Source organism: Propithecus coquereli, unplaced genomic scaffold, assembly GCF_000956105.1.
Source record: "Propithecus coquereli isolate 6110/MARCELLA unplaced genomic scaffold, Pcoq_1.0 Scaffold310, whole genome shotgun sequence".
In the NCBI taxonomy this organism is placed as follows: Eukaryota; Metazoa; Chordata; class Mammalia; order Primates; family Indriidae; genus Propithecus; species Propithecus coquereli.
The window spans coordinates 912,293-925,474 of record NW_012148731.1 but is presented as its reverse complement, the minus strand read 5'-3'; the positions used below and the strand labels follow the sequence as shown (position 1 = coordinate 925,474).

General features: G+C 40.5%; 2 protein-coding genes across 3 annotated transcripts in view; one reads left to right on the top strand and one right to left on the bottom strand.

Moving 5' to 3' along the window:
- The window catches only part of GSKIP (GSK3B interacting protein), a 17,461-nt gene extending 7,321 nt beyond the window's left edge, over nucleotides 1–10,140 (bottom strand). Inside the window, exon 1 of one of the 2 annotated variants that reach the window (XM_012650104.1) lies at nucleotides 10,092–10,140. The gene's annotated coding sequence lies outside the window, so the exon portion shown is untranslated. Of the gene's footprint in view, nucleotides 1–9,509; nucleotides 9,614–10,091 lie in introns of those variants that run through there. The other variant, XM_012650103.1, reaches the window with a different exon arrangement.
- A 520-nt stretch (nucleotides 10,141–10,660) lies between these two features.
- ATG2B (autophagy related 2B) overlaps nucleotides 10,661–13,182 on the top strand; it is a 69,515-nt gene continuing 66,993 nt past the window's right edge. Inside the window, exon 1 of the mRNA XM_012650109.1 lies at nucleotides 10,661–11,228. Coding sequence (XP_012505563.1) covers nucleotides 11,067–11,228 — 162 coding nt within the window. The 5' untranslated portion in view covers nucleotides 10,661–11,066. The remainder of the gene's footprint in view (nucleotides 11,229–13,182) is intronic.

Genomic DNA, 13,182 nt, shown 5'->3' with positions numbered 1-13,182 from the left:
CTAATTTTTTCTATATATATTTTTAGTTGTCCAATTAATTTCTTTCTATTTTTAGTAGAGACGGGGTCTTGCTCTTGCTCAGGCTGGTTTCGAACCCCTGAACTCAAACAATCCGCCTGCCTCGGCCTCCCAGAGAGCTAGGATTACAGGCGTGAGCCACTGCATCCGGCCAACTATGAATCTTGATATCATGAATACCAAACATCTTTATTTTGCTTAAGTAATCAAGTACTTCAATTATAGATGTCAGAAATAATGATCATAACATAAGGTCTGATGCTTATAAAGTTTTTAAAGCAAGAGTCTAATTCATTGCAATTAAGACCTTAATGATGCTGAAGGATGAAGAATCTAGTACTAGAATGGAAGAAATCCTCATGGATTGGTAAAGTAGGTCACAAACTGTTGCTGTGTAATAATGAGCACCAAACTGCAAAAAAAAAAAAGAAAAGAGAAGATACCTTTCCTAAGACTGAACTTTTAAAACATTTTGTGTGAAATGACTTTCACTGACAGATAAAATTTGGAACTTTTGAAGATATATATAAATTAAAATGATAGATTTTATTATTGAAGCACTATGCAAATTAACATTTTTAGCTATTATTTTAAGGTATTATTACAACTTATTTTTTGTAGATTGTAACCGATTCTTGATTATTTACTAATATCCTTTCCCCTAATATCATGCAGATTTTCCAAGGGCAATCATAATGTCCCCTTCCCATATTAAGTAAAGTAACCAACCAATGTGGCTGAGATTCACTCCAATCCCATTACAGACTGTTCTAAACTAATCAACACACAAAATTCTTCCCGGTTACTTTAATCCAGAACAGTTCAGTCAGAGTACACAGCCGCAGCTATTCCTGGTAGCCATCTTGAGATGGGAATACTAGTCCAAGGACAATGCTTTCAGTGGAAAAAGAAGAGAGTTAAGAGATTTACAGAGAAATGCAGCCAGAGCCCATTCTGGTTTCCCAGAGGATAGTTTTTTTCTAGTCCTTAAGGACTCAGATCCTTACATGGGGATCCTCATTGTGGAGCAGTACCTGCAGGCCTAAATCAGGTGTTTGGTCCTTGCTGGCTTCCCGAGAATGATTCCTGACTACCTTGCTGTGAATGGCACAACTCATGTAGTAATGTAGCCTCACGTACAGCATGGGAGGCACACGGGTGTTGAAGACATTTGTTTCAGAAATGTCCCTGAGAGCTGCAGCTTCTACTATGTTCTGAATGATAAACTTAAAAGCTTTGTCCTTGGGCATGCATCGGGCGCAGTTCATGAAGTGACTATGCTGCACGTGGCCGTGGCCCTTTTTGGCATAAACGTTGTTCCTTTTTACTTTGTCATCTTGGAAGTGAGGACATGAAAGTGCAAAATATAGATATATTTTCTTACTTCTCAATGGATTATCTGTGTACCTGTGGAAGTCGGTGCCATTGAGGATGAAGAAATACATGCCTACTTTAGTGAAGGGACAACTACTAGAATTATTAATACTATTGACATATTAGAGCTGCTGTCAGGTTACCAGAATGGTTGATTCATCAATGTGATTCCTGTAAAAAAATCTTTGGTTTCCCTTTCTGTAGGCAAAATAATTTATCATCATACAAGAAGTTACAGATGAACAGAACTTTCCGTGATGAAGTGTTCTTTATCAGTGCCATCCGATACAGGAACTACTAGCCACCTAAGGTTTGGCTAGTGTGATGGAGGGATTGAATTTAAAATTTTATTTAATTTTCATTCATTTAAATGTAAATAGCCAGTGGCTACTGTATCAGACAGCACAGGTTTAGACCTCTGTGAACACTTGTAGATGGTATAATAAACTGAGTTTATATTAATATTATGGTTGAAAAGCTCAGTAGATGTAAAGGCAATGAATTAAACTTACTTTATATATGAGTAGCAAAATTTGGAAATTGAGAAACAATTGAATCCTAACTACTCTATGGAGGGGAATCAATCAACAGTGTTTCAAATAGCAAAAACTATTGCACTACTTCTTACATTTTATAATCTTGTTTATATGGACTCTGTTTATTATCCAAATATAATCCACTGTGTACCTATATATCCAGCATTTTTTCTAAGCGCTAGAATACTAATTAAAGATGTATCCTGGTAGCTTACACTCTAATTTGGGAAATAAGACAGGCACTTGAAATATTTATATGAATATTAATGTGCCATACACCATAATTACAACCAAAAATGTACTTAATTGTGAGTTGCAGGTAATTACAGAAAACCATGATAAGCCTTGGTCCTATTACAAACTCTACCACTAAAGTTGTATGAACTGGGATTGACCATATGACCTCATTGGACTCATGGTGTTCTCACCTATATAATAAGGGGAACGGACAGGAAATTCTTTACTGTTCTAAGAGCTCTGACATTCCAGGATCTATGACATAATTGTTAGTTGCAATGCAGTTGACTCATGGACCAGGTCAGTCAAAATTGGTCTAGAATAAGCACGGTTAAAGTGTTATGGATAAGCAGAAAGGTCTTGAGAGTTGTGAAGGAATCTGCACTGGGAACAAAGCAAAGGCAAGGGTCTGCACAAGGTGTGGCAGGAACTATAAGGAGACTAGCCTCGCTGAAATACAAGGATAGGTAGGGATGGCCCAATTTGACAGGGGACTTCCCCTGACACCTAGACAGGGGAATTTTATTTTGGCATAGCAAGCTGTTTTAAAGTCTTGAGAACAGAAACAGCAATGTCTTTATATTTAAAATAAGTTTCTTATTGGCAGCATATACTTTGGGCCTGCTTTTTAATCCAATCTGGCAACTGCTACCTTTTAATTAGGGTGTGCTACAGTTTGAATATTTGTCCCCTCTAAAACTCATGTTGAAATTTAATCCCCATTGTGGCAATATTGACAGGAGGAGCCTTTAAGAGGTGAATGGGATCATGAGGGCTCTGCCCTTATGTATGGATTAATCCGTTAATCCAGGTTAATGGGTTATCATGGGAGCGGGACTGGTGGCTTTATAAGAAGAGAAAGAGCGACCTGAGCTAATACTCTTAGCCTTCTTGCCATATGATGCCTGTCACTGCCTTGGGACTATGCAGAGTCGCCCACCAGCAAGAAGTCCCTTGCCGGACACAACCCCTCGACCTTGGACTTCTCATTCTCCATAATTGGAAGAAATAAATTCCTTTCCTTTATAATTTACATAGTTTCAGGTATTGTTACAAGCAACAGAAAACGGACTAAGACAGGGTGTTTAGACCATTTACATTTAATATGATTCCTGTAATTATTGATATGGTTGAGTTTAAATTTAGTATCTTGATATATGTTTTCTATTTGTCCCATCTGTACTTTACTCCCTTTCCTTATTTTTTTTGCCTACTTTTGGATTGACCATTTTTTAGGATTCTATTTTATATCTTTTGGTGGCTTATTAACTATATTTTTTTGTTGTGTGTTTTTGGTGGTTGCTTTAGAGTTTATAGTATACATTTTTATCATAATGTACCTTCAATTGATAATACTTTATGTATAAGAACTTAACAAGACAGTACTATAGCCTTTGTTGTTTTTGTCATATTATTTTACTTCTACATAAGTTAGAAACTTCATAATACATGTTATTATTTTTGCTTTAAACAGTCAATTATTTTTCAGAGAGATTTAGGTAATAAAAATATTTATATAGTTACCATTTCTGGTGTTCCTTATTCCTTTATGTTGATCTATATCTATACACATGATCTGTATCATTTTCCTGCTGCCTGAAGAACTTCTTTCAACATGAGTACGTCTTCATTTTTGAGAGATACTTTTGCTGGGTATAGAATCCTAGGCTGTTAGATTTTTCTTCTTTGAAGTCTTTAAAGACATTTCTCAACTATCATCTTGCTTGCATTGTTTACCATAAGAAATCTGATGTTATTGTTACCTTTGTTCCTCTTGGTGTAGTTTTTTTCATGCTTCTTTTGCTTGGGGTTTGTTGAGATTCTTGCGTCTATAGGTTTATGCTTTCAACAAATTTGGAAAATGTTTGGCCATTATTTCTTCAAACACTTATCAGTCCCTCCCCTCTCTGGGGACTCTAATTTTCATACGTTAGTCTAAGTGAAGGTGTCCTATTCCTCATTGCTTTGTTTATTTTTTTAGTCTCTTTCTGTGTGTGTGTTTGAATAGTTTCTATTGCTATGTCTTTAAGTTTGCTAATCTTTTCTTCTGCTGTATTTAATTTATTCTCTTTGGGTCTTTTTTTTAAAACATATTTTCCATGTCTCTGCTTAACTTGCTTAATCTCTAGCTTTTTAAGCATATAAAATAGTTACAATAAGTCTTATAATGTCCTGCCTACTAATTTCATTGTTATTTCTGGGTTAGTTTCGATTGACAGATTTTTCTCCTCATTATAGTTTATATTCTGCTGCTTCATATGTCTTGTAACTTTTGATTGTGTATTTGGTGATGGATATTTTTATATTCTTATAAATATTACAGAGCATTGTCCTGGGATATAGTTAGGTTATTTGAAAACAGCTAGGTCTTTCTAAGTCTTACATTCAGGCTTTTTTAGGCAGTACCAAAGCTGTATTTAATTTCTGGTTAATTTTGCCCCATTATACAGGCAAAACCACAGCTTTCATTTTCTGTGAAACTCTCTACTTTCTGGTACTCTGTCCTAGCTGTCTGGGCATTCCTGGACTTCTAGCTCCTTCTCCTCAATTTAGGGAGACCAGCGGGCTTTTTACCTAGGTTTTTCTTCTTGGTGCCATACCTGAAACCTCTCTGGGTAATACAATGAGGAAATAGGCTCATCTCATTTGTATCTTGCCTCTTAGGGATTGCTGTACATAACCTGATGCCCAAAGTCTTGAAAACCATTGTTTCATATATTTTTTGTCCACTTTTTTGTTGTTGTTAAAGGTGGGGAGGGTCCCTGTTACTCTATCTTGGCTAACTTTGCAATCCTATTTCATCAGTTTTTCTTTCATTGACTTTGGTCTCTCCTACACTACTCTGAATCAAGTTTACCATCTTGCTGGCTCCTTCATTAATGAATTAAATACATTTTTGACACAGGCTTACCATATGCTTATACAAGACTCATGTTTTTAACTTTAAAAAAAAATGTATTCTGACAATACGGTAAAGACTTTTAATCCTTCAAAATTAAGCTCAGACACATCTATTTCAGGATTCAATTATCTGATCTCAAGATAGAGTAAAATCACTCTATCCTCCTTAATAATATCTCTGTATTGGTATTACTGTACTTATATCTCATTGCAAATAATTTTTGTGTCTGTACTGCTACAGGCCCATGAGGATGGGGCCTGTGATATCTATATAACCAGCACACTATCTGGCATAAAGCACATCTTCATTAAATATTTTACAAATGAATAACCACAGAAAAAATTTTAACTCTCTGCTTCTGAAGCTGTGGTACTCAGCTCTGTTACAAAGGGTATACAAAGCCACAGGATGAACATGGTAGACACGCTTGGAAAATATACACCACCATTATTGTATCAATATTACGAAATATTGCAAAACTGTCTAGAATTTTAAAGAAAAAAACTACAATTGTTTGGAAGTCTCAAGCCATGTCCTCTTTAGGTTACACTCCTATACCTCTAGGGTTTCCTTTGCCTCTGATACGAGTATCTGAGTGAAAACTAAGTTTGAGAAGTACTGCCCTAGCCCAAGGAATTAACTCAACATGATGGAAATTCCAGGCACTATGTCTGGTAGTATAAAGTTAACAGGTAGAGACAGGGGCTGGTAGAAGGGTGGTAGGTGAGTATTGAGTTAGGATTTCTCTAAGTTTTATAACTGTTTCTATTTCAGTTATGCTTTTGTTCCTTGTTAAAAGTTAAGATAATTATTGATAGTTTTAGCTTTTTAATATTCTAATTTTTTCTATGGTAAAAAGAAAATATATTGTTTGCAATAAGAAAAAACAACTTAAAAATTGTGAAATATTGGAAAGTACAGGGTGTAGGAAGCAGAAACAACTTTCTTTCAGAAGCCAGGCTATCATTAAATAGGTAAAGTAACTGGGAGCATCAGTTTCAAATAAAATAAGAGGTCTGAATTTATCTGCGTTTCAAACAACTGTTTTGAAAGATGAGTAAAAATAATTATAATTAGCAACATTCAGAATTTAGGCAAAGCTAAACCCTAGTTTAGTTTTTATTTTTTGTAACATGTAACATTGGCTCTGTTTAGAATAGCTCTGAGACATATTTATTTGAAATTAAAAGTTTTAAATCAGACTCATTTGTAGTATTACAAATATAAAGTATTTGTAATTAAAGTAAAAATGGCTATTTTTCCATTTATACATTGATATAACCTAGTAATGATAAATCGAGCCAATAGAATTGTATTGTGCTTTTGTTGATTAAGGAGGGAGCTCAGGGTGAAGAAATACACAGTGCTACTTTGAGTTTTTGAAATTGTAATAAGCAGAAACACTACAACCCTGTAAACCTTTCCTTCAAAACCAGAAACTGTAAGTGAGATTCTAAGAAAAGATGCAAAAATTGAATGTTTAATAAGGATTATTTGGTACTATATTTAAATAAAGTACATTCTAACCAACATAAAACAAATCAATGTCAAAGAGATATAATATGAAACCTCATTGCTTTCCATTTAAACTCTAAATTGGTTTTATACCAGATTCTGAAAAATATGCTGTTGCCAGCGACTTCAAAAATTGGAATATCTTCCAATTGCTATTAGTTCTTCTGGTGGATTGCATCACCTCGTATAGTTTCCAAAAATGATTCCTTAAAACAGCATACATAAATTATTTAGGAACCAGCTCTTTCTCCATCTGTTGGTATAATTTTTGGACTATGTTAGTGTTTTGGGAGGAATTCATGAAACTGGTTAAGATATTGATTACTAAATCCTTTATTCTCTACTTCTTTTATTTTTATTTGTTATTCCCACCCCTGTCCCCACCAGTCCTATTCTCTACTTCTCAATTTACTCATTTCATTTTATTTCATCACAATGTAAAACAGCTTCATCCTTGACGACAAAAGAATGGGCACGGAAAGACTTACATACAGCCTGACAGAAGAATAGTGCCAGGATGATTTCAAGAGCCGTATAGAGATTACAGATATTTACTTTGGAAGAAAGTTGGACTGTTCAGTTGACATTACAACAATCAGTTGAGGGCTAGAATGCAGTATCCTAATCATGATTACTTTTATTTGTACCATGCACTACAATCTGGAAAACCCTCTCAATATGAGCAAGACATGGCCAGTGTGGTGTGCTGGTTAATGGGCTCTCAAGCAGACTGACTGGGGCTATGATCTCAGCTCTGTCACTTAGTTTACTCTGCAACTTGGGGCAGATGTTTTAATCTCTCTCAGTTACACATTCCTTCTCATTAAAGTGACGCTAACAATGGAATCTATCTTAAAGTGATATTGAGAGAACTAAACGAGTAAATATATGGAAAGTGCTTAAAATGGTGCTGGACACATAATAAGCTCAAGAAATATTATCTGCTAATTATTACATATTAAAAGTAAAGCATTTAGAAGTATCTTTAAAGAAGAAAGTGCTGACCCTGAAACTCGAGCCGTTTGACTCCAAGTTTGATGCTCTTTATGTTACAGACGGTGGTGGGCTGCTACTATCCGGTAGGAGCTGCGGGACATGGGAGCCCCGACAACAAAGTCCTGTCACCTCAGGCATAAGTCTTAAAAAAAGTCAACAAAATCTCACTGGCTTTTCTTTTATCTCACATGTTAACATGCATTTCTCTAAAGGACAATTATTTTGACATGACCCATTTAGTCTCTGGTATATAGCTTCTAACCTGTCACTTCAAACTCCTTCATATAATTATTAAGGAGTTGACAGTATTTGGAAAGGTAATTCTTTTCATTTTCCTCAATCAATGAAAAGTGTTAACATTTTGTAGTAAGTACTCTGATAAAACACAAAAACAGCACCGTGTCTTGGGATGAGTTTGTATCCTATTTGAGCTAAAGGTATCACAGTGACACGTCCTAAACCTTAACATTTATTCTGAATTTCTCCTAGAAAGCATAAAATGTACAAGGCAACACACTTAAGACTTTGAATAGAGTATGTCTGTTTTTGCAAAATCTTCCATTTTTATTTTCCTTTTTGATATTTGAAATTGCAAGCATCCTATGGACAGTCTTAATGTAATTCTACATACAAAGGAAACTACTTATTTAAGTTACTGAAAGAAGTCCAAATCATATCTATTTGTCAGAAGTGCAGTCCAAACCTCCCAAAGCCTATGCTAATTCCTTGCTGGATGAGATCCCACCTTTGACTTTTCGTATCACTTTGTTTATATTCCTTTTATGGCAAGTATTATAATTATTATTTGCAAACACACGTTACTATCTTCAAAGTAAATCTGAAATCCAACTGCTAGTAATCATCTACACTGCTACCACTCTGGTCCAAACCACTGTTGTGTTTTGCCTGGATTGTTGCAACATCCTTCTAACTAACTGTCTTTGCTGTTTCCACCTTTGGCCCTCCAACCCCCACAACAGCCTACTCTCAACACAGCAGTCAGCATGACCCTATAAAAATTTAGGCCAGATTATGTCACTCTTCTCCTCAAACCCATCTCACCCAGAGTAAAAGCCAAAGTCCTTAAAACAGCTTACTAGGCCCTACAGGACCTGCTCCCTCTCCACTCCCCCACTGAGCTTCTACTCTGTCCTTCACTCCCTCCTGATGTTCCTTGAACTCACCAAGCATCCTCCTGTGTCAGAGCCTTACACTTGCTCTTCCCATGCTTGGAAAACAACTTTTCCAGGTATACATGTGCCTTGCTTCCTAGCTTTCTCCAAGTCTTTGCTAAAACGTCATCTTATTAAATAAGAGAGACCTTTTCTTACCACTCTATATAAAAATGGCAAATCCCTCCTCTCTCTCCCATCTCCAGTCTTTTTATATTGCATTATTTTTCTCCTACAGCACTTATCACCATATAGCATATTATTTACTTGATTGCTGTTTCCCTTCCCTTTAATAAAATGTAAGCTCCACGAAGAAAGGAACTTGTGTGTTCACTGCTGTATCCCCAGGACCCAGAATAGTCCCTGGCACATAGCAGGCAATTAATAAATATTTACTGAATAAATGAATGAACGTTCCACATTAGAATATACATGCCTTGAAGGTTTTGCCTGATTCTTCTTTACACTTTTCACATCATCAACTGTAGTTACTTTCATTTAACAGACACTTAAAAAGTATTTTTGAACGAATGAACTGCAAGGGCACTGAAGTTACTGAGAATACGTGGGATAAGTCTGCAAAGAATGAGGGGCATCAACAATCCAAGCAATTACACATACTGGAGAGCACACTGGTTCTAAAATGAAAAAGTGGTTGTGGAAAGGGGAGTCGGATCTTTCTCCATCTGTCAACATTTTGGGCTATATTAGTATTTCTAAACCATTCGTGAAACAGTTATCAAGACAGTAAATATTTACCTCTTTAAACTGGTCGTCTTAATTCACTTTCTTTAATTAAGCAGCTCAGCTGTACGTTTCAGGGCTCTGTCCAGGACTGTTTAGGTTCATGCCCTGCTCATTTAATGTTCCTAACAATCCTCGGACATAAGATATTAATCCGCTCACGCTTGGCAAAAGAGGTGACGTGGGCTCAGAGGGCAGCGGCCGGTTCAAGGTGGCCTGGTTAATAAGTGTCAGTGCCAGGATTCTAACCCAGGACATCTGGCTTCCGGGGCCACAGAACACCGGCACTCAGGCCTTCAGAGGTGGACTAACTTAAGAGCCGGCTCCGCCTCTGCAGGAGTTGCCTCCCAAAAGGCAGAAATACGATTGCGCAGATTGCCAGAGCAGCGCAAGTACTTCACGGAGGTGCCTGCGGGGTCAGGAGGCTCTGGCATTTATCAGAGAAAGCAGTTTTGCCCACAAATGCCTCGAAAACCCAAGTTTCCTGGTCGCTGGTGTAGCACACCAAGGATTAAGAAAGCGTATGCAAGAAGCGCTCTGTAAACTGCACAGACCGCTAAGACCAACAGTAACGAAGAGGAAGCTTTCAAACAATACCTGAATGAGGCGGGGGACGGACAACTTGCTGACAATGGGCACAGGTCGATATTCGGGAGCGGGCGGAGATGCTCGAGAGGGGCTCCAGTCCTCCCCGTGGAGCCGGCGGCGCCCCGAGTGTCCGTTTCCGGGGGGCAGGGGTCCGACAGAACCCACACCGGACCCGCCCCCAGACCCCTCTCAGTCCGGGTGCGGGGCCCCTTCAGCCGTCGCCCCTCACGACCCAGCCCGCTGCGTCGCGTGCCCGTCCGGAGCGCCCCACGTCCCGCCCGCCCTCGAGCCCCTCTCGGCTGCCGCCCGCTCGCCGCAGCCGGCCCGCCGTCCGCTTACCTGCGAGCCCCGCGTCCTCTTCTTCCTCCCTCCAGAGGCGACTGGAGCCGACCCGCGGCGCCGCCTCCTCCCTCCCCGCCCTCGCCCGCCCCTCGGAGCCGGAACTGCTCGCGTCCCGGCCCTTCTTCCCGCCTCCCTCGGCCTCCAGTATGGCGTCACTTCCGCCGGCGCCCGGCCGCGCGCAAAGAGTCTGGGGCTCACGAACGCGCCGGGAGCGTAGCGTCCCCAGAATCGGGAGCGCGCCCCGCGGATGACAACAAGTTCGTCCCGCGGCAGCGGTGGCTGTGTCTGCCTCTGCCTCTGCCTCAGCCCCTGTCGCCCCCTTTCGCGCTCCCTTGCACCCTCTCTCTGTGCCGACTAGGATCTCCTCGGACGCCCCCGGACTCGGGCAACAGGGACCCCTCCGCGTCTCGACCCCGCCAGGCCTCGCGCGAGCGGCACGGCGCGAGCGATGGGGTCGCCCTGAGGGACGCCTGCCGCCGAGCGGGCATGGAGGGGACGCCCCGGGCTTAGGCCCTGCCGCGGCCTGGGGACACCGGCCGGAACCCGAGGCGCAACCGTCGCGGCCTGGAGCCGGAGCCTCGGCCGCGAGGCCGGAGCCGTCGCCGCCCGCAGGTCCAGCCAGCCTAGCTGCCAGCCCTCACCATGCCGTGGCCGTTTTCCGAGTCTATCAAGAAGAGGGCCTGTCGGTACCTCCTGCAGAGGTACTTGGGCCACTTCCTGCAGGAGAAGCTGAGCCTGGAGCAGCTCAGCCTGGACCTATACCAGGGGACCGGGTCCCTCGCCCAGGTCCCCTTGGACAAATGGGTAAGAGCTGCCGGCGGAGAGCCGGGCGGGAGTCGCTCACCTCCTCAGGGCGATTCGAACGAGTGTGATCCAAAACTGGTGACGTTCAGCCCCTCCCTGGGGAGTGTTTGGATCCAAGTGTGGCAGGACACAGAGAAATGTGTTAAGAGTGTTGTTTAATCTGCTTGTAGCGAGTTTGCTCCCTGAAATCACGTGTTCCAGAAACTTAACAGATGTAATGGAGTCTACATTATGGAAATAATTGAGTCACTGCTTCGGGGTCTACGGAAGGAGATGACCAGTCCTGTCCCTTGGGATGTGAGGGGCGGCAGGGTTCTGTGGCATACAAACGCTATTTCATGGGATGACATTCCGGAAAGAGTAAGGATGCAGAGGACCTTTGGGATGTCAGAATCCCTAGTTAATTGTTTTGGGTTGGCTACCTGCAGAATCCCTAGTTAATTGTTTTTGGTTGGCTACCTGCACACCGCCTTTGCCTTGTCTCGGTACCGCGTTTGCCATCTGGAAGAAAGTTAGGTGAAGGCCTCCTTGGCCGGTTTGCCCGCTTTTGCTTGATTATATGATTATAAGAGCAGTTTGTGTACCCAGCCTGTGGATGGTTGTGTGGCCCTAGTAGTGCAGTTTGGTTCTGCCTCTTTGCTTCACGTGACAGATCGTAAAAGCAGGTGTTGCAAAAGCGCTGAAGCTGCAATTTTCAGACATTTTAAAACCTGCTTTCTACTTGTCATTCAGCGTCTGTGAGTTGACTTACTGTGTCTTAGAGGTGTTTCATGTGTATTTCAACTAAGCACATGCAGTTGTACCTGCAGGTGTGTATTCAATGTGTAGTATTTTTCTTTCTTTTTTTTTTTATTTCAGCATATCATAGGGGTACAGATGTTTAGGTTACGTATGCTGCCCTTGCCCCCCCGCCCATCAGAACTTCAAGCATGTCCATCCCCCGATGGTGCGCATCGCACTCGTTAGGTATGCATATACCCGTCCTCTCCTCCCTCCTCCCCCCGCCCAACACCCAATAAACATTATTCTTATATATGCACTTATGTGTTGATCATTGAAACCAATTTGCTGGTGAATAGATGTGGTGCTTATTTTTCCATTCTTGGGATACTTCACTTAGTAGAATGTGTTCCAGCTCTATCCAGGAGAATACAAGAGGTTCTATATCACCATTGTTTGTTAAAGCTGAATAGTACTCCATGGTATACATATACCACATTTTATCAATCCACTGATGTATTGATGGGCACTTGGGTTGTTTCCACATCTTTGCAATTGTGAATTGTGCTGCTATAAACATTAGGGTGCAGGTGTCTTTTTTATAGAGTACCTTTTGTTCTTTTGGGTAGATGTCCAGTAATGGGATTGCTGGATCAAATGGTAATTCTACTTGTATCTCTTTAAGGTAGCTCCATATTGTGTAGTATTTTTCTTAAAGTAATTCACCTTTGGGTTTGACAAAAAGGGAGTGGCTTCTTCTCTTTGCCTAACCCTACTTCCTTAGCCACAGAAAAGCTTAAATTATGATAACATCTTATTATAACCCTTAATTTGTGCTAGAGAGTATGAATAAGTATATAGTTTTATCACTAATTAGATGACTTAAACTAGGGAGAGTACACAAGATAGTGGAAAGACCCAGTCTCTCACCAGTGTAGTCCAAGCTGCCACAATTAACCAAGTAGTGTTGGACATAATAATTCATGTGAGTTCAGTAACATTAATGGAGCGTACACTTCATGCCAGGTACTTTATCAGGGTATTGTATTGCTGTGATTCTTACCAGAAGATGGGGATTCTGATGGATATTTTAAAATTCAGCAACCTATGATTCCATACTTTTGGTACAGTTATGAATAGATTATCTTGAAGGAGGAGGGTTGGACATTTACTAAATGGCTTTGTGGGTGGAGGGACTTTGTATGTATTATTTTATTTATTTATTTATTTATTT